The sequence below is a fragment of the Phalacrocorax aristotelis genome, chromosome 29 (genome assembly GCF_949628215.1).
Source record: "Phalacrocorax aristotelis chromosome 29, bGulAri2.1, whole genome shotgun sequence".
Lineage (NCBI taxonomy): Eukaryota > Metazoa > Chordata > Aves > Suliformes > Phalacrocoracidae > Phalacrocorax > Phalacrocorax aristotelis.
Genome location: NC_134304.1, coordinates 289537 through 312442, shown reverse-complemented (window position 1 = coordinate 312442; position 22906 = coordinate 289537). Strand labels below are relative to the sequence as shown.

Genomic DNA, 22906 nt, shown 5'->3' with positions numbered 1-22906 from the left:
CTCAGGAAGGCTTTTTTCCAGACATCCCAGGGAGACACAACACCCAAATTCAAAAGGAGCAGAAGGGATGTAGGACCATGACCCACTTCCAGAGTGGCTGCTTGTCCAAACTTTGAACACAGCCCCAGCAGAAACACCCTTGCCTAGAGCTCCATCGGCCGTGTCAAGCTACAACAGTTCCCAGTATTTCCATGCTGGTTGGTGCCGGGAATCTCTTTGCTGCTGTCCTGTTTGTTTGCAAAGAAGGGGAACAAAGTCCTTGGGCTCACTGAGCCTCGGTACAAATGAATACCGTCACCTTTCCCCACTGCTCAACTTTTTATGAGATGAGTGTTGACTCATTTTCAGTCTTATTTTCACCCACCCATTCTTGTAACTTTGTTTAGCCTCTTTTTTTCCCTTTTCGTCTTCAGGCCTAGTTCTGCATGCCCCTGGGATTTGGATTCCTCCTGTTTCATCTTCCTACAGGCAGCAATCTAGTCTCGACTCTACTACCCCTCTCAGGTTTTGTCAGGCTGGACAGGTTAAACTCAGCCTGAGACTTTCCTGGCCATGCTCTCCTCTTCCCATCACGTGCTCCAGTTTTGCTTCTTATTTTTGCACAGACACAGGCAGAACCATCTACGCTGTTGCTGGCAGGGGTCCCATCCTTGCCCAATGCAAGCCCCATCTTCAGTGTACCACCAGCACAGCATCCACGTCTATCTGAACACTCCGATTCGGAGCAATCAGTGATGTTAATTTGACGACCCTTCTGCAAAACTAATTTTTTCCAGTGGCACGCTGCTCTGGCTTCAGGCCCTTTCCTTGCACAACGTCAGCGTGCCACCATGAAGGGATGGGAGGACAGCAGACTATTCCGTACTCTCGGCATCTTGGGACATGCGTGGGGCAGTGATTTGCAAGGGACGTGTCTGGAGCATCATCTGCATAACAGCAACTGGGAAGAAAACTGCTATTCCAAAAGGGACCCCTGGGGTCTCGCAAGTGCAGCCACAGTAGAATAAGAAAATGTCAGTTCCCCTTGTTTTCCAAATACAACTGAGCCATTTCAAAGCATTGCAAGGTGGGTGCAAGACCCCTTTCTCATCACAGATGGTGTCCAGGCTCACCTGATGACAGCTACAGTGCAGGTGCTGGTTCCAGCCTCCACAATAAAGCCATTTCCAGCCTTTAGTAACCTTTTTTTCTTGCAGTGGGTGGTTCCTCACCCCCCAAAACACAACCAGACACTTTCTAACAAAGCTAACATAGTTATATTTGCCCAGTTCTGTGCATAAAGGCTCGCTTTAGCTTGTAGAAAGTAGATATCTTGTACCAGCATGAGTCAGGGCAGCCAAGGTGCCTGCAGCCGCTGGCACGTGTGAGACGGGACCTGAGTGTCAAGAGGGTTTTGTTTGCTCCATGTTTTCCTGGAACAGCTCACCGTTTCGCAAGCTGATGACAAGACCGGCTGCTGCATGGGGCAGCGCGTCACCTCCTGGCAGAGCTTCACAGGAGGCGACGCTCCCAGGGGGGAGCAGAGGGGAGGAAGAGGAGGGCTCACTGCAGAAATCCCACTTTGCCCTCCCAGTTGACCAGTGGGACACGGGGATGATCTGGCATCTCTCACAAGGACAGTCCACTCCAGCCTCCAGCCTGTGGCCAGACTGTGAACATGGGGATGCCGGCTGGGCTCCATCCCTTGTCCAGCCGCCCCAGGGGCAGAAACCAACCCACCTGCGGTGGGGCCAGGAGCGCGGGGACCTTCCTCCTTATGGTGTGCCTTTGGGGTGAGTGGTGTTCACCTTCACTGCTGATCGCAGGGAGACCACTGGCCACATCTAGCCCTGCAGCCTGCTCAGCTAGCACTTCATGGAGCACAGCAGAGGCTGGTTGGGGGTCTGGGGGTTTCTCTTGGGGGTCTGGGGCAGGGGGGGAATGGCTTGTGATTGGCTTTAGAGGCAGGTGAAAGGGTTTTTTTTTCTGTGAAGTTGGGAGCTCAGCTATCTCTTCTACGCTCCAAGAACCATGTATTGCAGGTCTACCTCTGCACATACGGTTTTGCCCATAACCAAAGGCTGTGCCCCATAATTAAAGACTTGTGATCATTACAAGAGTGGAGGGAAGCATGCCTGATTCTGAAGCTGTCTTTCAGCTGGCCACAGCCTCCTGTCCTGTTTTAATCTTGGCTTATCCCAGGCTATGCATGGCAAACTCATGGTATTGCATCACGGAGGGGCCTTGGCCAAACCCAACAGTACTGTGCATTAAGAGGGTGGCTCCCCTTATGGGTGAACAAGTAGACACCAGGACAAGGCTGGGTGGCTCATGGCTGTGCAGCACAAGGAACCAGATGTTTGTTGGGTTAATGGGGCAGACAGGCAAGATGCTGGCAAAAGACATGACCCTTGTGCTCAGGGAGAGATGTAAGGAAGCTGCAGACCCTACAGGTCCATTACCCGCAGCCATGGTTTGCTCTCAGACATTGGTGCAAGCACGGGGAAGAGCTCTGCTGCAAGAGCAATGCCATGCCGATAGTTCAGTGGCAGCTTCACTTTGGAAATAGTTAAGGAAGGGCTCAGGGCTTTGCCCAAGCTGTCCCAGCTCAGAGCAGAAGCTGTTTATTTGATTTGGGCAACCTTCTTAGTGCTGCTTCACATTTACAAGGGGCACAAGCAGAAACACTCATTTTCTGATCAGGTTTGGAGTGAACAAAACTAGGAACATGCTTTCCCTGCTGGTAGGGATTTTGTTTTGATTTCCAGGCTAATTAGTTGCTAAGGCCCATTTGTACCACTGCCTCTTGGAACAAAAGTTTTGCTTTAACTCGCTTGGGTTTTCTCCTTTGCTGATCTATTCACGAACAGTACAATCTTCCCACTTTTTTGTGGAAATCCTACTCCTGGAAATTTCAGTGTGGTGTTTGCCTCTTCAACAGTCAGTGTCTCCTGGCTGGCTGGAGGCCTCTGAGCTGGCACTTGTCTATCCAAGCACAGTAAATGTGCAAACAACCAGACAGTGCTTGCAAGAAATATGCCAGGGAATGTATCAGCTCTGCTATTTCTCAGCTGCAGGGCTGATTCATTGCTTATCCCAAGGTAGCCTCATCACTCCTAGTAAAAACAAGGAAGCAGAGCAAAAGGCACCTGGGGAACGGATGAAACAGAGGAGCCAGCCATCATCAGGACTCTTTGCCTGGGGACCGGAGAGTTTGCAGACTAGAGGCTGAGTGCCTGCAATGCATCTGGCTCATCCTCCTCGTTAAAGTGAATTTTGAGGGTGGCTTTGCAAAGGGGCTTTACTGTAAATATGCTTCCCTGCTCCCTGATGCGCAGCCTGAATGACAGAGTCGAGCTATGCACGCTTGCACGCAGCATGTCACAGCTGCCCAGATGCTGTCCGTATTTGAATGACTCAGGGATTTGATTTTTCATAGAATCATAGAATCAAAGAATGTCCTGAGATGGAAGGGACCCGCAAGGATCATCAAGTCCAACTTGTGTCCTTGCACAGGACAACCCCAAAATTCACACAATATGTCTGAGGGCCTTGTCCAAGTGCGTCTGGAATATCGCCAGCCTTGGTGCTGTGATGCCTCCCTGGGGGCCTGTTCCAGGGCTTCACCACCCTCTGCGGGAAGAACCTCCTCCTAATGCCCAGCCTAACCCTCCCCTGGCACATCTCCCTGCCATTCCCTCGGGGCCTGGCGTTGGTCACCAGAGAGAAGAGACCAGCCCTGCCCCTCCTCCTCCCCTCGGGAGGGAGCTGCAGAGCGCCATGAGGGCTCCCCTCGTCCTCCTCTGCTCCAGCTGAACAACCCAAGGGACTTCAGCTGCTCCTCGTACGATTTCCCCTCTAAACCCTTCCCCAGCCCCGTGGCCTCCTCGGGACAGTCTCCAGTAGCCTTATACCCTCAATGTCCTGCGGCGCCCAACGCTGCCCACAGCACTCGGGGTGAGGCCGCCCCAGCGCGGGGCAGAGCGGGACAATCCCCTCCCTCACCTGGCTGCGATGCAGGGCTCGGTGCCCCCCAGGGCACGGTTGGCCCTCTTGGCTGCCAGGGTACGCTGGTGGCTCGTGTTCAACTTGCCACTGACCAGAACCCCCAGGTCCCTCTGCAGAGCTGCTCCCCACCCCCTCGCTCCCCAGGCTGTCTGTACAGCCAGGGCTGCCCTGCCCCAAGTGCAAAATCAGAATCACAGAATGTTGGGGGCTGGAAGAGCCCTCTGGAGCTCACCCCATCCAACCCTCTGCTTGAGCAGGGGGCACAGGACCACATCCAGGTGGGATGTGAACGTCTCCAGGGAAGGGACCCCACAGCCTCTCTGGGCAGCCTGTGCCCCTGCTCTGGCACCCGCACAGGGAAGGGGTTTGTCCTCATGTTCAGGTGGAACTTCCCATGTTCCAACTTGTGCCCGTGGCCCCTTGTCCTGGTGTTGGGCACCACTGAAGAGAGCCTAGTCCCATCCTCTTGATGCCTGCCTTTCAGATATTTATAAGTATTGATGAGATCCCCCCTCAGTCTTCTCTTCTCCAGGCTGAACAAACCCAGGTGTCTCAGCCTTTCCTCATAAGGGAGATGCTCCAGTCCCCTGATCATCTTGGTAGCTCTCCACTGGACTTGCTTGAGCAGTTAATCCGGCACTTGCCCTTGTTAAACTCCATACGGTTGCTGGTTGCCCAGCTCTCCAGTCTGTCCACATCCTCTGCAGGGCCTCTCTGCCCTCGAGAGTGTCAACAGCTCCTCCCAGTTCTGTGCCATCAGCAAACTTAATTAGTATTCCTTCCAGTCCTGCATCCAGGTCATTTATGAAGAGATTAAAGAGTACTGGCCCCAAGATGGATCCCTGCAGAACCCTGTTAGGGACTGGCCGCCAGCCCCATGTAACCCCACTTACTATAACCCTTCGAGCCCGACCCATCAGCCAATTTCTCACCCCCCTGCATTTCGTGTTTACCCAGCTGTGGGCTTGACATTGTGTCCAGGCAGATCCTGTGAGAGACAGTATTGAAAGCTTTACTGAAATCAAAAAAGATCATATTGACTGGCTTCCCTTGGTCAACCAGGCTGGTGACCTTGTCACAGAAGGAATTAAGTTTTTAACCTGTTTCATCCTCTTTCTGGCCCCTGTGACTTCCCAAGTGCTACGTCTGGCCCTCGCTTGCTGATGGAACTGCACACAGATCAGTGCCTGAGCACTTCGGAAATCATTATCCACAGTCAAAAAGCTTATTTACACAACGCAATCACATCCCTCTTGGACTTCTTTTTCTGCTGACCCAGTTGAGCTCTCCATGTGACTAACATCTGGCTCCTTTCTGCATGGTCTCCCTTCAGTTAGTGCCCATACAAAACTACGCCTATGGGACCAGCGGCAATCTCATGCTGTGGGTCTTGCACATGGCCAACACCCTTAGTTAAAGCACTTTTCCACTCATCCCTGCAAGCTCGCCACTCAGCTGGGCCCCAAGGCATTACTTACTCTTGATGGTGAAGCTACATTTTCGCTGCTGGCTGCTTGTACAAAAACATGCATAGGTTCAAATACCCATTTTTTTTTCCTATTACATGAGAAAGAAAAGGGCTCCTGGGGTGTGGGATCCCCACTGAGGTTAAGATGGTTAAATTGAGGCATTTAGATGCAGAGACGAGGCTCAGTTGCCTACAAAGAGATGCCCAAAGCTGTCTGAGATGCCCAGGGGTGGTGTGGGAGGATCAGCACCTCCTTTGAAACCCTTTTTGGGGGAGCAAGGGGCATCTCAAACATAGAAGCAGCTGAGCTCCATTCAACCCCAGGATTTCACCTCCCCTCCTCTTTCCCCTCCAGGCTTTGCAGGCGCAGCTGCTGAGAGCCCAGAGGGACTCCTTCGCCTGGTGGGTGGCCCCAGCCACTGTGCCGGGCGGGTAGAGGTGCTCCACAACGGGACGTGGGGGACAGTGTGCGATGACGGCTGGGGTTCCCCCGAGGGCCGGGTTGTGTGCCGTCAGCTGGCTTGTGGGACATTGCTGTCAGTGGCACCAGGAGCTCGATATGGAGAAGGGACGGGACAGATCTGGTTGGATGAGGTCAACTGCACTGGGGAGGAAAAGAACATCTCCGAATGCCAAGCCAAGCCGTGGGGGGTACACAACTGTCAACACGTGGAGGATGCCAGCGTTGAGTGCTCAGGTAGCCCGGGATGGCGGTGATCCAGCTGTGCATCACCTCCACCCCTGCATCCCGTCCTGCTGTACTGGCAGTGACACACAACTGTTCTCCAACTGTTCCCCTTGGCGCACCCACAGACTCCAGCATCTCTGCCCTGGGCACCCTCCAGCTGCTCAACGGCCCCAACCGCTGTGCTGGGAGGGTGGAGGTGCTCCACGACCACATGTGGGGGACTGTCTGCGATGACAGCTGGGACCTGGCGGATGCGGCAGTGGTGTGCCGGCAGCTGGGCTGCGGCACAGCACTGTTGGCCACCAGCGGGGCTCACTTCGGGAGGGGCCACGATCCCATCTGGTTGGACGACGTGAACTGCACCGGTACTGAGGACACACTTTTTGACTGCCAAGCCAGCCCGTGGAGGGACAACAACTGCTTCCACGGGGAAGATGCTGGAGTCATATGTTCAGGTAACTCACCTCGAGGTGTAAGAGAGGTCAACATCAGATTTTCAGGGTTTCCTAAGGGATCGTGGGATGGTTCCTGCATTTCCCTCAAGGGCACTTGTCTGCAGCACCCCCTTGGCAGCGCTGGGGGGCACCTGCAGCACACAGGCGGGCAAGTCACCCTGCAAAGCCTCAGCCCACCTCCTGCTGCTATAAACCCAGTGCTAAGCTGCAGGAACAGCAAAGGGTTGTTAGTCTGCAGTTGCACGCATGAATTACCAAGGACCTACCCCAAAGCCTGGTTTGCCTTGGGGGCAGCTAAGCTGCACTATGCAAAGCTTTCTGCAGGCGTAACTCAGCATCCCCAGTTCCTGCCCATCTAGCCAGGCCAGGTCTATCTCACCAATTGCCCGCGATGTAGGGCTTTTGATGCAGTTTTTGGAACTCAGGTCTTTTATTTGGGCTGTGCAGCTGGGAGTAGGAAAGTGCCTTTGCAGTAAGGTCCTGCACCTGGGCCAGGGCAACCCCTGGTATCAATACGGCATGGGGATGAAGGGATCAACAGCAGCCCTTTGGAGAAGGACTTGGGGTACTGGAGGGTGAAAAGCTGGACATGAGCTGACACTGTTTGCTCATAGCACAGAAAGCCAAACGTATCTTGTTCTACCTTAAAAGAAGCATGGCAGCAGGTCAAGGGAGGTGATTCTGCCCCTCTGCTCCACTCTTGTGAGATTCCACCTAGGGTACTGTGCCCAGCTCTGGAGTCCTTAGTACAGGAAAGGCATGAACCTGTTGGAGCGGGTCCAGAGGAGGGCCACAAAAATGATTCGAGGGCTACAGCCTCGAACTGGAGTTGTTCAGCCTGGAGAAGACCTTATTGCAGCCTTTCAGTACTTAAAGGGAGCTTATAAGAAAGATGCGGACAAACTTTTTCGTAGGGCCTGTTGTGATAGGACAAGGGGTAATGGTTTTAAACTGAAAGAAGGTAAATTTAGACTAGATATAAGGACAACATCTTTTATGAGGGCGGTGAAACACTGGCCCAGGTTGCCCAGAGAAGTAGGAGATGCCCCATCCCTGGAAACATTCAAGGCCAGGCTGGACGGGGCTCTGAGCAACCTGATCTAGTTGAAAATGTCCCTGCTCACTGCAGTGGGGTTGGACTAGATGACCTTTAAAGGTCCCTTCCAACCCAAACTGTTCTATGATTCTACAATAAGGTGACTTTGCAATAAGGTGTCTTTGCAATAAGGTGACTTTGCAATAAAGTGCCTTTGCAAAGCCACCCCTCAAAATTAACTTTTAAGAGGATGCTGAACATTGCGGGCACTTGGTCTCCAGTTTGGGTACTCACTGCACAGGGAGGATAGGATGTTCAGGCTGGAGCAGAAGCAGCCGTGGCTCTCCTGGTGTGCTTACCCTTGTGTGTCATTGGCAGCTTCAGGGGTGCCCGTGGCTGCTGAGGTCCGCCTGGCCAACGGTTCGACGCGCTGTGAAGGCAGGGTGGAGGTCATCCACGACGGCACTTGGGCAGCCCTGTGTGATGAAGGCTGGGATCTGGCCGAGGCTCAAGTGGTGTGCAAGCAGCTGGGCTGTGGGAGAGCGCTGCTGGCACCTGGCGGGTCACATTTTGGGCAAGGACCAGCACAAATGTGGCCCAACAGTGTGAGCTGCACAGGCATGGAGACTGCCCTCTCTGTGTGCAAGGTGAACCCCTGGGGCAATGCCAGTTGTCACCATGGGAGAGAAGCTGGAGTGGTATGTGCAGGTAACCCCTCGGGAGTGACACAGCCTGAGATGTGGGGTTTTGGACCATCACCTTCATTTTCCACCTGTGCAAGCAGCCCCAGACAATGTACCCTCTCTGTGGGAGTTTCCATCACGGGGTGTCGTGGGGTGTCTGGGGAAATTTTGGGTGTCTTCCTGGAGGGGTCAGTGGTGATGCCAGTGGGTGGGATGCTGCCACAGTGCAGCTTGCAGCCTCTTGCCCCTCTGCCAGCAGGCACTGGGGATCATCCAGCTCCTTTCTGCTGTGATTAGACAAGCCTGCAGCACTTGGTGCAACGCTCAGTGACCTGAGAAGGTGCCAGAGCAGTTTTCCTTACCCAGGGGGTCGCAGCATGCTGGCCCTTCCCCATATTTCCTTCTTTTAGGTAATTCTGAGGATGACCAGGTCCGGCTGGTGAACTATGGCAGCCGCTGCGCTGGCAGGGTTGAGGTCTTCCATAACAAGCAGTGGGGGACAGTGTGTGATGACAACTGGGACCTGCTGGACGCTGAGGTCGTCTGCCGGCAGCTGGACTGTGGGCGAGCGTTGTCAGCCCCCAGGGGGGCTCAGTTCGGGCGTGGGGACGGCATCATCTGGATGGATGAGACAAACTGCACAGGGATGGAGCGCACGCTGTCCGCCTGCCAGGCCCGGCCATGGGGCATCAATAATTGCTACCACGGGGAAGATGCTGGTGTTGTTTGCTCAGGTGACCAATGCTCCGTCGGCATCACTCCACAGAAGGTGGTGGGAGGGGGTGTGTCATGACAGCAGGTCTGCAACCCCAGGTAAGACTGTGGGGGTCAGCATCAGCAGCTAGTGGGGTTTTCCTGGACCCGCCCTGCACCTGCTGGTCCCATCAGAGGGCTGTTCTTCCCACCCCAAGGTGATTATTTAAGGTGGTGGGAGGGATTCCTGCAGGGCTCCCTATTTCTCCTCTGGGAACCCTCTAGCTCCAGCAACAGGACCAACTCATTGGGGGAAGCTCGGCAAATGCAACCTGCCTGGCGAGCAGGTATTGCAGGGAGATGCTCTGGTGCAGGGAGCTCTTGGGGGAGTTTTGGGTGGTAGTGGGGAGCCCTCCTCCCCTCCTCCATGCTTTTTGACAGCTTGAAGAGGGGACAGGAGCTTAATTGCAATAGGATCAGCATGGAGGGAAACTGGCTGCCATCTGAAGGCATTAATAAATCTCTTGGATGTTTGCAGACTCAATCATCCCCGAGCCAGCTCATCTCCAGCTAGCAAATGGCTCGCACCGCTGCGCTGGCAGAGTCGAGGTGCTTCACCGGGGGGAGTGGGGAGCCATCTGCGACCATGACTGGGATAAGCAGGATGCTGAGGTCGTGTGCCGGCAGCTGGGCTGTGGGACAGCACTGCCGGCATTGGAGGGGGCAGACTTTGGTGCCGGACCCCCACGCATCTGGCTGGACAATGTGAACTGCCAGGGGACAGAGCCAGCCCTTACAAAATGCCAGGCGAGCCCGTGGGGAGAGAGCAGCTGCAGCCACGGAAAGCACGCCAGCGTGGTATGCTCAGGTGGGTTTCACTCCAGCACCAGCAGTGGGTTGGGATGCACCGGTAACTTCCCCCATCCCAGTTGGGAGCAAGATGCCAGCTTCACCCCACTTGCTGCTGGGTCAGGTACCCCTAAACCCTTTGAGAAGTTCCTCCATGAGGTGGGGATGAGATACTGTGGGTTCAGAGGTGATGTGACCATGCAGCACCAGCTACATGCCAAAATACAGGGTCCTTCCTCCTCCCTTGAAGGGGCTGGATGCTCTGAGCATTTCCCTGCCTCTTTGCAGGCTCGGCTGTTTCCAGCTTTGCACCCGTTCGGCTGGTGGATGGCCCAGGTCGCTGCGCTGGGAGGGTCGAGGTGTTTCACAATGAGAAATGGGGGACGGTGTGTGATGACAGCTGGGACTTTGCGGATGCCAAAGTGGTGTGCCGGCAGCTGGACTGCGGGATGGTGATATCTGCTCCGTGGCGGGCTCACTTCGGGCAGGGACAGGGACCCATCTGGCTGGACGACGTGCATTGTACAGGGACCGAAGCAGCCCTCTCCGAATGTAGAGCCAAGGGCTGGGGTGTCCGTGGATGCGAGCATGGAGAAGATGCCAGCGTGGTGTGCTCAGGTAACCACCTCCCACCATGGCGCTGGGAGCACCGCGGCAAACCTTACCACGTTCATCCTGCGCTGGGGTTTAACTCTGCTTTCCCCTATGGGTGCAAGGGCTTGTGATGCAGGAACAGTTTTCAGCCAGCCTGGAGACCCTTTGCTTTGAAGTCAGCCGCTCATGGCCCATCCTGGTGGAAGAGGGCAGCTGGACACAGACTTTAAAAAGTCCAAGAAAAACTAATGCCTGGCCCATTTGGATGGCTATCGCTAAAAATATGGTCTCCAGCATGCTTTTGGCTGATGTTATTTATCATAAATCCTAGCAGTTAGCACGGGCCGGAGACCATGCCCATCAGGCAAATTACAACACAGCCACCTCCTTCTTCAAAGCAGGGCAGACTGTAGAACAAATGGGTCTTCCCCCATTATGGTCAGGGAGGATTCTCCGACACCTTTGGTTGATCCATGGCAGATATACCCTGTGATGCTCAGAGCTGCGTGAGCCCATGACAGCCCATGTCCCATCCTTCTCTCTCCTCTCCAGCTCTGACTTTCTGCCAGAGGAACCCTGCAGCCCATTTTGGTGACTGTTAAGGAGCTGGGACCACTGGGTTGCAAACAGGTTGCTTAATTATCGGGATGGACTTTGCTTAATATGTTGGTGTTACTGACCAAGACAGCCAGCTTTGAATTCAGTTGCCCCAGCATGGGAAGGTAGCATCTTACCCTAGCTGGGCTAAGACATCCTACAGGAAAACCTGTGCCACTCAGGAGCAGCAGTTGGAGGGCAGGCGAGGTCACCTGGGAGTCCCAAAGGGCACAAGGACACCTGCCCTATGTGTCTGCTTTAGGAGGGCAAACTACATAAGGTCCATTGACTATAGTCTGGTCAAGCCCATGCTAATCAAGCTTTGGGAGCCATCTGGGCCAGTTCACATCACACCTCAAAGGGCTGCCCTCTCTGTCATCGCAAGAGCATCCTTGACCCCCAAGGCTGCTCAGCCTTTGGTGTAAACCCATTGCTGGCAGCTGGAGTTTTCATGGGGCAGAAGGCATCTCCTTTACATGTGTACGTTTTCTCCGATGTTGTAGGATCAGGCATTTCTGACCTCGGAATCCTCCGCCTGGTGAACGGCTCAGACCCGTGCTCCGGGAAAGTTGAAGTGTTTCATGATCAGCGCTGGGGGGGCATCTGCACTGACGGATGGGACCTGGCCGAAGCCCACGTGGTGTGTCAGCAGCTGGGCTGCGGGGTGGCACACTCGGCCACGGGGTCTACGCGGTTTGGGACAGGAGATGGCCTGATCTGGGTGGATGCTGTGGAATGCACCGGGATGGAGGGGGCCCTCTTCGAATGCAAGGTCAAGCTCTGGGGCACTGAGAGCTGCAAGTCAAAAGGGCACGCAGGCGTCTTGTGCTCTGCAGCCACAGGTCAGTGGCAGTGAGTCGGGGGTCAGTCCTTCCCTGGGAGAGGCTGTGCACTCTGACCAAATTCACCCATCCAGCTCCTCCTTGTCCTGGCTCAACCACCCCTCGCTCCTGCAGTACCCCCAGGGACCACAAGGTGTTTTCCATTTTGAGGGCTACCAGTCCCTGGCTTCCCTCAGGCAAAGTGCTTGGAAATCCCAAGCCTGGGATTCCCAGAAACCCCAAGCCTGTGAGACATAGGCTTTCCATCACACACAAAATGCCCTGGCACATCAGGGTTGCAGCTGACCCTGCGGGGCTTTTTTGATCCGTGCTACCACACAGCCTTGGGAAGTCCCTTCTCTTCACCAAGCTATTCCTTGCTCAGGTGCACAATGCACTTGGTGCCTCCTTGCCTGCTTGTCCCCATGAGGATACTCACACCATTGGAGCTCCTCAGTAACTTGGCCAGGTTCATGACCTACTCAGCATGGTCCTAGCAGGCTTGTCCCAAAAGATGTTAATGAATGCACATCCAGGGTGCAGCAGTAGGAGAAATGATACATGCTGGTAGAGACCTTGCAAGACCCCTTGCAAGGGGAGGTCCACTACGTTGCCAGCCACTGGACAGGCAGGCAGTTCTGGCCTGGATTTGTTGTCCTCCGATTCTGCTTTTAGGCTTGGACCGGGGGAGCTCGGAAGTCCTGCGGCTGGTGAATGGCCCACACCGCTGTGCTGGGAGGGTAGAGGTCTTTCACAACCAGCAGTGGGGGACGGTCTGCGATGATGGCTGGGACCTGAAAGATGCGGCCGTCGTGTGCCGGCAGCTGGGCTGCGGGACAGCCATGTCAGCCCCAGGTTTATCTGGGTTTGGGCAAGGATCTGGCCCCATCTGGCTAGATGGGGTGAGTTGCGTTGGGACAGAAGCCACCCTCGCTGAATGCCCGGTCAAGCCATGGGGACACCATGCATGTAATCATGTGGAAGATGCCAGCGTTGTGTGCTCAGGTAATCCTCATCACATGTTTTCACTGTAAGATGGACCAAGGTCCATCCTTCTGCAGGCTGGGAACCATTTGGTAGCAAGCTGGCCAACTTGCCCAGATTGGTAGAAACTGCGTTAAAATAACAGGGTTCAGAGACATGGAAAAATACGATACGCTAGGAAAAAAAAGCAGCACGGCTTAAGCTGTGCCTCAGTGCGTAGTACCATTGGAGGGGTCCAAGATGTGTTCATGGGGCGAGGCACCTGCACCCTTTGGGAGCAGTAGCTGGAGGGTGCAGGGGTGCTGCTCGAGTGGCAGCAGGTGTACCTGTGCCCTGGGCCAGCTCAAGAGCAGGCAGAGCAACTTGCACTGCGAGCACTGTAAGATGCCACGGTGTGCAGATAAATGTAGAAAGAGGCACTGAGACCAGCTGCTGTCATGTGATACACCACTTTTGAGCTAGCTGCTGCAAGCCTAGCCCTGGCCTTAGAAAGTCAACCTCCATGGACAGGTCAATGTGGCAGTCAGAAGCAGTCAGGACAGGGACAACCAGAAAAAAGATCCTTTGCCATTTCCTCTAGGGCAAAAAGTGGGTAGAGCCAGGTGAACCTAGGTGATGCAGCTTCCAAGCAAGGGGGAAGGAAAGCACTGAGAAACACTGGAAAGGACCTTTGTGCATCCCTTCTTCCCAGGACGGTGTCCTTCAGGTGGGGACACGTGTGCTTTCTCCTGTCCCGACTTCTGAACCAGGGTGCAACCACCCTCAGGGTGAAACTGGTGGAAGAGATCTTCTGCAGCTCCTTCCACCCTGCAAAAAAAAAAACAACCCGGGGCTCACTTTGCTGCAAGTCCCTGATAAAGGGCAAGGCACATACAAGCTCGCTGCAGCAATGCCATCCAGAACCGCCACAGGGATGTCCTGCCTTCTTCAGCCCAGCAGGTGTTAAGACACACAACCATATCCCTAATAATGCCCGGTTTTGGGTATTTTTCAGGCTCAGGGATTGCCAGCATCCCCAGGCTTCGCCTGGTGGGTGGTTTGAGCGAGTGCGCTGGGAGGGTCGAGGTGTTTTATAACAACAAGTGGGGGACGGTCTGCGATGACAGCTGGGACCTGAGCGACGCAGCGGTGGTCTGCCGGCAGCTGGGCTGCGGGGTGGCCCTCTCGGCCCCTGGCTCGGCTCGGTTTGGGTGGGGAGCCGGCCCCATCTGGCTGGACGACGTGAGCTGCGTGGGGGAGGAAACCGACTTCTCCGAGTGCCGAGCCAAGATGTGGGGCATCCACAACTGCCACCACGGGGAAGATGCTGGCGTGGTGTGCGCAGGTGAGAGCCAGGACAGGGCTGGCTGGAGGCAGAGCTCCTGCCACTACCCAGGGACAGGCAGCTGTCCTGCTTCTGAGGAGATGCTGTGTGCAGGGCTGGTGTAGGAGCTTCTTGCAGCTCTCACCCCTCCCAGACCTTCACCTCAAGGCCAAGTGCAAGGTCCTGCACCTGGGTGGAGGCAATCCCCACTATCAATACAGGCAGGAGGATGAAGGGATGGAAAGCAGCCTTGCAGAGAAAGGCTTGGGGGTACTAGTAGGTGGAAAGCTGGATGTGAGCCAGCAACGGGTGCTTGCAACCCGGAAAGCCAACCTTATCCTGGGCTGCATCAAAAGAATTGTGGCCAGCAGGTCGAGGGAGGTGATTCTGCTCCTCTGCTCTGCTCGCATGAGACCCCAGCTGGAGTACCACATCCAGATCTGGGGTCCTCAGTATAGGAAAGACATGGGCCTGTTATATCAGCTCTAGAGAAGGCCACAAAAACGGTCAGAGGGATAGAGCACCTCTCCTATGGAGAAAGGCTGACACAGTTGGATGTGTTCAGCCCGGAGAAGGCTCCAGGGAGACCTTATTTTGGCCTTTCAATATGTAAAGGGCACTTATAACAAAGACAGAGAGAGACATTTTACGAAGGCCCATAGTGACAGGACAAGGGGCAATGATTTTAAACTGAAAGAGTGTAAATTTAGATTGGACATAAAGAAGAAATGTTTTATGATGAGGGTGCTGAGACACCAGAACAGGTTGCCCAGAGAAGCTGTGGATGCCCCATCATTGGAAGTGTTCAAGGTCAGGTTTAATGGGGCTTTGAGAACCTGATCTAGTGGAAGATGTCCTTGCCCATGGCGGAATGATTGGACCAGATGATCTATAAAGGTTCCTTCCAATGCAAACCATTCTGACTCCATATTGGAGGTGTTCAAAGTCTGGCTAGACTGGGCTTTGAGCAACCTGATCCAGTGGAAGACATTCTTGCTCATAGAAAGGGGGTTGGACTAGATGGTCTTTAAAGGTCTCTTCCAACCCAAACCCTGCATCCAGCCATCACGGCCAGGGTTTTGTCCGCCTAGTAAAATGGCAGCACCTGGCCACATCAATCCCTTTTGTACTCAGTGCTACCAATGCCCAAGCACTGGTCCTGCCCTGCTCCTCCTTGGAGGCACATGGGATGCTGGAGAGCAGAGGCGGTAGTCCAGGGATGCAGGCAGGGGATGGTCCAGGCATGTGGGGGTGCCCTGCAACCACGTGTCTGCCTATTTCCCTCTCCACAAAAACAGGCAACTCTAGCTCAACCAACCTGAGGCTGGTGAACGGGCCACACAGCTGTGCCGGGAGGGTGGAGGTGCTCTACGCTGGGCAGTGGGGGACGGTCTGTGACGACGGCTGGGACCTGAACGACGCGGCGGTGGTGTGCAGGCAGCTGGGCTGCGGCAGAGCTCAGGCAGCCCAGGGCCGGGCTTACTTCGGGCAGGGGATGGGGCGCATCTGGCTGGACGATGTGGGCTGCACTGGCCGCGAGGAAGCCCTTGCCCAGTGCCCAGCCCGTCCCTGGGGTCACAGCAACTGCAACCACGGAGAAGATGCCAGCGTGGTGTGCTCAGGTACATCCTGGCCCTGCAACATGGGGTGTCCTGAGGGGCCAGGGAGGGTCCCTCGTGCATCTCGCTGCCTCCGAGGTGATGTTGCAGTGGGATGGTCAAGTCCATCCTGAGGTGGGGATGTCCTTTTGCCCCAGCCCTGGGCATTGCCCCCTGCACCGTGTCTGTCCCCAGCACACTGTGATGTGTCTGTGCTGCTTCCAGGTGCTGGCACAACCAACACGACTGTCCGGCTTGTGGACGGCCCGCATCGCTGCGCTGGGAGGGTGGAGGTCTTTCACGACCAGCAGTGGGGGACGGTCTGTGATGACGGCTGGGACCTGAACGACGCGGCGGTGGTGTGCCGAGAGCTGGGCTGCGGGGTGGCTGTTGCGGCCCCGGCAGGGGCTTCCTTTGAGAGGGGACAGGATCCCATCTGGCTGGACAGGGTCACCTGCATTGGGGGGGAGAATACCCTCACAGAGTGCCGGGCCAGGCCCTGGGGAGTCAATAGCTGCACCCATGAGGAGGATGCCAGCGTGGTCTGCTTAGGTGAGGCTTATTCCTGCTGGGTCCTAAAAGCACAGCTTGGAGCTGCTACCCTCCCCCCACTGCCCACCCCCACCCCCACCCCCAAAAAAAATCCTTTTCCTCTTTAACCTGACCCCAGGAGCAGTGGCTGCAAGGAGATTTCCAGGGCACAGGGACTTGTCTCCCTGGCAGATAGTGTTGGCTCCCATCCCCACACCCCTGCAGCACAGCTGAGCCGGGAAGTGGGGAAGAACATTATTGATTCCCAGTTTGGGATGTGGGCTGCACTGAACCTCTGCTGGGTCCCAGCAAGGCTTTGAGAAAGATGATTTATTTCTCCCCTTCCCCATCAGGGACTGAGTCGGGAGGTCAAATGTAGGTGCCTCGTGGTGGCTGTGAAGCCCCAATGGCCATGCCTTCCTGCACATCTCTGCAGGCAGGGCTCGGGCCAGGATCTGTCCTCCTGTGCGACCGTGGCTGGGCACCTGCCCTAGGTTTGCACCCCAGCTGCTGCAAACAGAAAGCCCCCCAGGACACGCGGCCCTCATGCCCTCAATGCTGCATTGCCTGCTTCTGCGCCCACAGACCTGTCCAGAGCAGAGGTGGCAGAGGTCCGCCTGGCCGAAGGAGCGAACGGCTGCGCCGGGAGGGTGGAGGTCTTCTACGCTGGGCAGTGGGGGACAGTCTGTGACGACGGCTGGGACCTGAACGACGCGGCGGTGGTGTGCAGGCAGCTGGGCTGCGGCAGAGCTCAGGCAGCCCAGGGCCAGGCTTACTTTGGGCAGGGGATGGGGCGCATCTGGCTGGACGATGTGGGCTGCACTGGCCGCGAGGAAGCCCTTGCCCAGTGCCCAGCCCGTCCCTGGGGTCACAGCAACTGCAACCACGGAGAAGATGCCAGCGTGGTGTGCTCAGGTACATCCTGGCCCTGCAACATGGGGTGTCCTGAGGGGCCAGGGAGGGTCCCTCGTGCATCTCGCTGCCTCCGAGGTGATGTTGCAGTGGGATGGTCAAGTCCATCCTGAGGTGGGGATGTCCTTTTGCCTCAGCCCTGGGCATTGCCCCCTGCACCGTGTCTGTCCCCAGCACACTGTGATGTGTCTGTGCTGCTTCCAGGTGCTGGCACAACCAACACATCAACTGTCCGGCTTGTGGACGGCCCGCATCGCTGCGCTGGGAGGGTGGAGATCTTTCACAGCTGGGAATGGGGGACAATCTGTGATGACAACTGGGATCTGAATGACGCGGCGGTGGTGTGCCGAGAGCTGGGCTGCGGCAGAGCCATAGCAGCACCCAGCCAGGCTCACTTTGGGCAGGGGACAGGGCACATCTGGCTGGATGATGTGGGCTGCAACGGGACGGAGGAAACCCTTGTCCAGTGCCGAGCCCGTCCCTGGGGACAGAGTAACTGCCACCACAGAGAAGATGCTGGCGTGACATGCTCAGGTACATTCCAGTCCTGTGATAGAGGGCAAGCGGTGGTGGGGGACAGAAGGGCCTGTCCTGCACCTAGCTGCATTTGGGTTGATGCTGGCTCTGGAAAGGCGTGGTGTTTGGGGGAAGGGGGCCGCAAAGGATCATAGCCTCTTTTTAGCTGGGCTTTTCCCCAGCTAGCAGCAGGTTCCCACCCCATTCCTAATCAAGATCTCATTGAAACCTTCTTCCCCCTCCCTGTGGCACTAAGCAAGCCAAGCCATCCTGAGGGAACCACACGACCCCAGATCCCCAGCCTGGTCTCCATTCCTGGTCCACACATTTGCATAGAGGACACACCACCGTTTTAGGGTACAAAGGTGCAACTGAAGTCCATCCCTATGGCCGTGCTCCTCTGGAAGGGCTGGGGGTGTGTTGTATCCCTTTTTGGGGGGGGACCATAACGACTCTGTATTTGCATTCTTGCTTCTGGTTTGGGGTTTTTTTGGGGGAGGTGGTGATGGGAACCCTACTCTCCTTTCCTAATTGGATTTCTCCTGGCAGATACCAACGTCACAGAGGAGGTACAGGTCCGCTTGGCTGATGGCCCAAACCGTTGTGCTGGGAGAGTGGAGGTGCTTCACGAACACCGGTGGGGGACCATCTGTGATGACGGTTGGGATTTGAAGAATGCCAAGGTCATCTGCCGGCAGCTGGGCTGTGGGACAGCTGTGTCAGCCCCAGGCCAAGCTCATTTCAGGCAAGGGTTGGACCCCATCTGGCTGGATGACGTGGAGTGCACCGGCATGGAGACCACCTTCTCCCAGTGCAGCCTTAACAGCTGGGGACTCCATAACTGCAACCACGAGGAAGACGCAGGAGTCGTGTGCTCAGGTCATCCCCAGGGAAAATGCTTAGCTGCTCCAAAAAAGGGTTTTTGTCTGGGACTGGGAGGCTGGCAGCACTGGTGGGACATCAGCGATGGGAATGACCTTGCAAGGGAGCTGGCGGGGGGAATGGTGCAGCACGTACAGGTGGCACATGGCATGCATGCCCATCCTTGCACACGCACATGCCCTGCACACCCCTCTCCGACTGCCTGCTGGGTTGGAGGGGCTGTCTTACCCGCTTTGCTCCCTCTTGCAGGCACAACCCCCTTGCAGGTGCGGGTGCAGGACGGCCCCGGTCCCTGCGCGGGGCGGGTGGAGGTGCTCTACAACGCTACCTGGCACGGGGTGTGCAGCAACGGCTGGAGCTTGCTGGAAGCCGGGGTGGTCTGCAGGCAGCTGGGCTGCGGGCCAGCCCAGTCAGCGCCTGTGGGAGCCCAGTTCAGCCAGGGGGACAGCCATGCCTTGCTGGAGGGACTGAGCTGCCGGGGGACGGAGTCGCTGCTCCTGGAGTGCCAGCAGAGAGAGATGGGGCTGGGGCCGTGCAGGCAGGGCTCGGCAGCTAGAGTGGTGTGCACAAAGCCAAAAGGTGAGTGCTGGGATCGTCTGTGGTGTCTGTGCTGGGTGGGAGGAAAAGGTCCCAAGAAAGGGGAAAGGTGGCACATGTTCATCCCGGCACATTCTTGAGGGCCCTTCCTGGGGTACATGTTTTGTTTTCCATCACCCTTGGGAGCATGGGAGATGCTTTCCTGACCCCAAAACACACTCATCCCTCCCATTTCTTCTTGGGCCCCAAATTTTCTTATCCCCCCCTGCCAAACCCTCTGAGCTCCCTCCAGGACCAGCTCCCATTTCTCAGATAGGTTGTGGTATAGCTGGGACTTTGAAGGATGGAGGAGGGTCAGAAATAGGCCTATGTGAGATGTAGCACCCCATATCCAAAGCAGAACACACCAGAGAGCTGATGCAGGTTTTAAGAGCAGCAGGAACACGGAAGGTCGCTCCAACCCATCCATCCCATCGTTCCCTCAGGGAAATAGGTCTTAATAGGAAGCCTAATTAAGGAAAGCCCATCTCCACCACCAGCTGAGCTGCCAGGGGAGTCAGGCCATGTTTGGCGTTAGGTTTTCTTGCCTGTCGTTACTGGTCTTGGCTGGAAATGGGATCCCAAGTGCACTCTCCCAATCCCAGGTGCTTCATCATCCTGCTCGGCGCTGATAGCACTGCTGGCCCTGGTAATGCTGCTGAGTGGGGTTCTGCTGTGGCTCAGCCTGAAGAGGAGGTGCATGGTAGCAGCCCAGGCTGGAGGTGACAGTGCCACCCCTGTGTGCCCACCCTCCCCACAGTCCCTGCTCCAGCCACCCTGAAACCCGGGGGGATGCAGAGACAGGGGTCCGCTCAGCAGCTGCCAGAGCCTGGTGACAGACCGGTGTCCCCTCCATCTCACAGCCCGCTGGCACCCCGGGGACCAGAGCACTTCAGCAACATCCTTCCAGCCCATGGGGGCCATCTACCACCCCAGCAAAGCAGAAGCCTCCGAGGACACCAACACCGAGACAACACAGCTCATGAAGGAAGACGCTGCCCCGTGATGCCAGCCCCTCCCAAGCTCATGCCCCTGGGGGGCCGCACCAGGCTCCTGCTGCCCCCCTGCTTCCCTAGCCTGCTTTCCTAAAGACTTCAAAGCAGGAGCTGACAGGAAGGACATTTCAAAACCAGCTGGTACCAGTGACTCTTATCAGGAGCCCCGAATTACCTGGCCAAGGGGGCTCACCCAGTCTGGTGATGTTTATTTAACACCTGCCTCATCACAATCCAGGCAGCCCCCGCAGCTCAGGAGGAGCCCGATGAAGCTGGTGGCCAATGTAAGCCTGAGCTAAAGGAGCAGAGGAGTAGAAGGAAGGGTGCAAATGAATTAAAAGGGGTTCCCCAACCCTCCAGGCATGATGGGTGTGAGTGCTGGAGGGGAACATGAGCTGCTTTTGTGCTCCTCTGCCACAGCTTCCCCCAGACCTTGGATGGAGGCAAGTCCCCCCGAGTTCTTGACCAACCCAGGTGCCAGAGCTGCAAAGCACTTTACCCCACAAGCGTGAATACTCAAGCCATCCTCCCTGGATGCATTTTGGGACAACCACAGAACCCCATTTTCCTTGCCTTGTGTCCCCAGGCCTGCAACTATCCCTTGGGGACCCAACTGTGGGGAACCTCCCTGCTGAGGCTCACAAGGGCGCAAGACACGCCAGGTAGCTCACAGTTCTCCACTGGCACTCATGCCTAAAAACATCCCAGTACAGAGGGACCCCACACTCAGCCTCACCCCAGGTGTCCACCAGGCTCACAAACTAAGGGCTGTGCCCCCCAAAGCACCCAGGATGATGGGAGGGAGGTCAGGAGACCCAACAAGCAGAGGTCCCAACAGCTGGAGCCAGTGTCTGCCAATCTGCCGAGGCAACCGATGCCTTCCTTGCCAGAAGGAAAAAGCAGGAACCCAGTCATCTCTCCACCTTCCCCAGGGATTAAGGACATCCCAAAACTGGGAAAAGTGCTGAACCAAAGGTTTCTCCACATTTCTCCTTTTTCCTGTGATGCTTCAGAAGAGCTGGAAAGCAAGGTCACAAAACTAGGAGCAAAATCAGAGTCAGGGCTGCCTGGGGTCCATCACATTCAGAAATAAACCAAAAGCCCTCCACGCAAGTCCCCTTGCTCCTGACACAGGGTGAAGCTGTCCCCCTAGATCGCACCTAAGAAACTCGAGGAGCTCACCAGGTGCTGGAGAAAACCCCTCAAGATGGATTGGAAAGGCTGGGCAGCACCATCATGAGGCAACCCCCCAGGCCATGGCTGAGAGAGGAGCAGGGGGTCTGCAAGGCACCCAAGCAGCATAAAACCTGAGGTTTCATCCAGCAGCAAGTCCAGCTCTTTCCTTGCCAACTACCAAGCTGGTGTTAGCCATAAGGTCATCACTTGGTGACCACACAATGTGTGATCCCAGCTCATGAGAAAAGCCTTAATTCTGAGACAGGCATCTCTGGGTGCAGCCACCCTGGGGCTTGAACCACCAGAGGTGGTCCTCTCCCCCTATATGAAATGCAGGTCAGGAAGATAAACCTCCCTTTGACCTCCAGGATGCCAAAGGCTGGAGATCCCATGGAGCATGATGCCCATCAAAGGTTGGGGCTTGTCCAACCATAAGAACACACAGTCTGGCTACCACCTACCTAGTGCTACCCTCAGTCACCCCAGACACTCATAGCAGGGCTGGCATATAGGACATAGGGTCTACAAGAGATGCAAGCACTCCTGATAGAGGAGCTGAGGGCCAGCTGGGTACCCCAGATCATCTCTGATGGCCTCAGCAGTTGAATGCAACCCCAGACCTCCATCAACCATTTGGAACATGTGTTTGGGCTGCTCCTACATAGGAAACATCCATCACTGGAGCTATCTTCAGGTGTATGAGATACCTGCAGAGGCAAAACTGTGGCACTGAAGAGACCTGGAGTGCCGTAAATGACACTACATAGGCAGCCACCTCCTGCCACCAAATTCTGCATCCCCAAGCTTTTCCTCTTTTACAAGAAACCCCTCCTCTGCTCAGGACCGTGTTAAAGGCGAGGGTGTTTGGATGGGATATGGCCTAAGGGGAGCTGACTCTGCTCTGGGGTTGGGCGGAAGGGGCCCCCACCACTACAACATGCATCATGTAGGTGCTTCATGGCCAATGTAACACCTCCAGCATCTCACCACACCTTAAAGGGTGAATGACCGCCATGACCACGGGCAGTCTGTTGCCAGGGCTGCAGGTGCAACCTCTCTTTCCCAGAGACACGTGGACACAGCAGACCCCAGGATGGGAACTTGTTGAGATGTGTCCACTACAGAGGACAGATGTTCAGGGACAGGCTCAACCCTGAAGCCAAATCACCTCACAACCCTCAGACGGGAACAGCACTTGGAACAGGCTAGAGCTGCCCCAGTGCTGTCTTAAGGGCTGAAATGGGAGGAAGTTGGGAAGCTGTGGGGCAGGGGAGAAGACCACCACAACCAGGAGGCCCACAGCCATCCTTGCAGGGGGATCCACCGGCCCAAGTCCCAAACACATCTTGCTGGCCCATCTTGCACCCAACTTCTGCAGGGTACAGGCTTGGCAGTGCTGTGCGAGACCTGCCTCACACTCAGGATTTGGTGGGTCCCTCCTTACCACGTCTGCCAGCAACATGCACCAGGTGACCTCCCACTCACGCCTGAAAGACACTGGGAGAAGGAGGCAAGTCCACAAAGGATCGTACCAGCACCAGAAGCCCATGTCAAGACCCAGG

The 22906-nt window shown here is 56.0% G+C and overlaps 1 protein-coding gene across 1 annotated transcript; it reads left to right on the top strand.

Moving 5' to 3' along the window:
- The first annotated feature begins 1571 nt into the window (after window positions 1-1571).
- LOC142048937 (scavenger receptor cysteine-rich domain-containing protein DMBT1-like) lies at window positions 1572-22697 on the top strand. The gene is given in 18 exon segments (XM_075076296.1): window positions 1572-1772; window positions 5811-6197; window positions 6200-6598; window positions 8013-8342; window positions 8728-9051; window positions 9549-9878; window positions 10148-10477; window positions 11560-11892; window positions 12571-12876; window positions 13856-14179; window positions 15457-15780; window positions 15982-16308; window positions 16873-17202; window positions 17404-17733; window positions 18265-18594; window positions 18847-19176; window positions 19779-19895; window positions 20037-22697. Coding segments are annotated over 18 exon segments (5409 nt in total). The 5' UTR covers window positions 1572-1657; the 3' UTR covers window positions 20180-22697.
- The last annotated feature ends 209 nt before the right edge of the window (window positions 22698-22906 follow it).